Source organism: Onychostoma macrolepis, chromosome 05 (genome assembly GCF_012432095.1).
Source record: "Onychostoma macrolepis isolate SWU-2019 chromosome 05, ASM1243209v1, whole genome shotgun sequence".
NCBI lineage: Eukaryota > Metazoa > Chordata > Actinopteri > Cypriniformes > Cyprinidae > Onychostoma > Onychostoma macrolepis.
Window position 1 is genome coordinate 44,925,205 of NC_081159.1, and position 2,683 is coordinate 44,927,887.

Below are 2,683 nucleotides of genomic sequence, written 5' to 3' on the forward strand. Positions count from 1 at the left end.
GTACTTTCAGTAACTACTAATAGTGCATTGAGGAAAAACTGCATGCATTTAAAACCTTAATTAAAAGTATTATCTTTACTGTAACGTACTTAAGGTATGAAGAGTAAAAGTATATATTCTGCAGAAAAAAACTTTATGTATGATGGTCTTGCTTTAATATTACTGTTGCACTATACGGTGTATGTTGCATTTTACTTCTGAATTTGTTCAAGGTCGTTACATTTAAAATACTTCAAATAGGCTACAATTCAATGTACAACAGTGCATCGTATTGTAAAAGACGATGTTTTTGTAGTGTTGCTGTCCCGTGAGGGAAAAAACCCTCACTGATCTGTAGGCTATGTGAATACAAGGAATTTATTTCGTTACACTCCACCATTTTATTTTGCAAATGAAAGGATCAAAGTTTATTGACATAATAAAAATAGTTGCTGATTACACCTGTGTCCGATAACTAAGGCTGCTTCCGCTTTATATTTTGTATTTTTTCATGTCATTGCAATATTCAAGTAAGTCGAAACCCAATACTTACATGTAAATTGTAATTTGGTACGGGCTGCTTAAGAATAAACTGCTCATCAAATTATCCTGACTCATTGAACCTGGATCTAATTAGTGAGATCCCCCAGGTCCCGCCTACCCACTTCAAGATCTATTTAAGCAGCAGCCCAGTCAAGCAATCTTCACTTTTCTTGCTTTTACCAGATGAGCTGATCTGGAGAAGAAGTTCATCAGACTGTCATCCGTGTAAGTATATATACATATATCAATTACTTTTTATTTATTTTTGTGTAGAAAATGGCTAAAAAAACAAACTTACAGGATGTTAGGACAAGTATAAATGAAACTTTGTGAGCAAATGAAAAAAGCTAATTCACATTTCTTTAAATCATAGAATATATGAATTAATAACCTTTTTTGAGTAAAAATTTTTTTACTGATTACTTATTGATGAATTCACACACACGAGCCATTAAATAACACATTTGATTCAGATCTCTGATGTTAGTTATGATATTAAATCTGTGATCTCATTTTCAGATTTCTTCAAAGATGTCCTACCCAACAACTGTGGAAATCACTGGTGGTAGAGGAGGTTCTTCATTTTCATTTACTGGTGAGAATAACGGTGCCAGTTTAGAGAAGATTGGCGTGTGGGTGGGTGAATGGCAGGTGAAGGCTGTCAAGGTTTGGCTTTCAGATGGCAGAAGTGAAACCTTTGGCAATCCAGATGGACCGTATCAAGAGTACGCGTTCAAACTTAATGAGTGTTTCACCTCACTGTCCCTCTGGGGGAACGGAGCAGGAACACGTCTTGGAGCCATCAAATTCAAGACCAACCTGGATGGAGAATTTTTTGCAAAGATGACGAGCTGGGGCTTAAAAAGAGAATATCCCATTGATGTCAGCTCTGGATTTTGTCTGGGAGTTGAAGGAAGAGCTGCTTCAGATATTGACTGCATGGGATTTATGTTTCTCAGTGCCGTTCAATCAACCGTTCTCACAAATGTCAACTATCCCACAATAAAAGAACTGATACCACAAGTGACCGTAGAAGAGATCAAAGCCGTCACTTTCACAAACGACACCTCTGACAAACAACAGCAAAGCGTTGAAACTTCAAAGAAAGTGACCAAAAAGTCTTCATGGTCAGTGTGTAACCGCTTTACCGCAACATTTAGTATGGAAGTGAAGGCAGGGATTCCTGGGGTTATAGAAGCTTCTACAGGATTCAGTTTCAGCGTTGGACAAGAAGGCACTTACAGTCATGAGCAGACGGATGAGACCACCGAAACCCTGTCGACCACTGTTGATGTGCCACCTAATAAGGTGATGAATGTTAAAGTCACCATCGGAAGCGCCACGTTTGACCTGCCTTACACTGGCACGGTGAAGATCACTTGCGAGAACGGCGGTGTGTTGCAGTACGAAACCAAGGGCCAATACAAAGGCATCACTTACACTGATATCAAAGTGAATACTGAAGAATCTGATCTGTAATGTTAAGATGCATTCTTCTTGGCTGGGCTTTTTCCCTTTAATGTTCAATCTGACATTGAATAAAAGTATTTGTGTACTGTTTCTGTATTTAATTGTGTTGCTTCATTGACAAATGTTTGATTTAACGAGGTTTTCTGAGACTTCAATATGTGAACCCTGACACGTTTTTATTACGTTGCTTCAGATACATATTGCGGCGGTTCAGAATTCAAATATCTGGGGACTGTCGCTAAAGGTTAATGCTCTATCGTGTTGGAAATATGCCCTACACCAAATCCAGCCCTAAACCTACCCGATAGTGTTAACAAATGCAAAACTGATATAAAAACGTATTCGCTGATGCAACTGTGCCATTTGAACTTCCTTTTACGCAGATTTTAACTGCTTTGTCGAACCGTGATTACACGGGATTCCAATTGGTGCTTCTTATGAAGTCTGTCTCCATACTCCGTGAGCTACCGAACAAACTTGTCATGTATGAAAACCCATAGATATGAAGCTGGATGTGTGTGATGCTAACGTTCAAAAGCATCAGTTTTCAAATCTCCCAGCATATTAATATTGTTTTGAAGTCATATTCAAGTAATTGTGCGAAAATTACGCTTTATTAATCGCAACTCTGTAAATTTGTGTGAAAGTGTTCATTTATTTTGGAAACTGCAGTGATATGTACTTATTGGTA

The 2,683-nt window shown here is 38.0% G+C and overlaps 1 protein-coding gene across 1 annotated transcript; it reads left to right on the forward strand.

The window, feature by feature from the left end:
- Window positions 1-608: 608 nt before the first annotated feature.
- LOC131541191 (aerolysin-like protein) lies at window positions 609-2,088 on the forward strand. The gene is made up of 2 exons (XM_058776784.1): window positions 609-747; window positions 1,042-2,088. The coding sequence occupies exon 2, from the start codon at window positions 1,054-1,056 to the stop codon at window positions 1,999-2,001; it is 948 nt and encodes a 315-aa protein (XP_058632767.1). The 5' UTR covers window positions 609-747; window positions 1,042-1,053; the 3' UTR covers window positions 2,002-2,088.
- The last annotated feature ends 595 nt before the right edge of the window (window positions 2,089-2,683 follow it).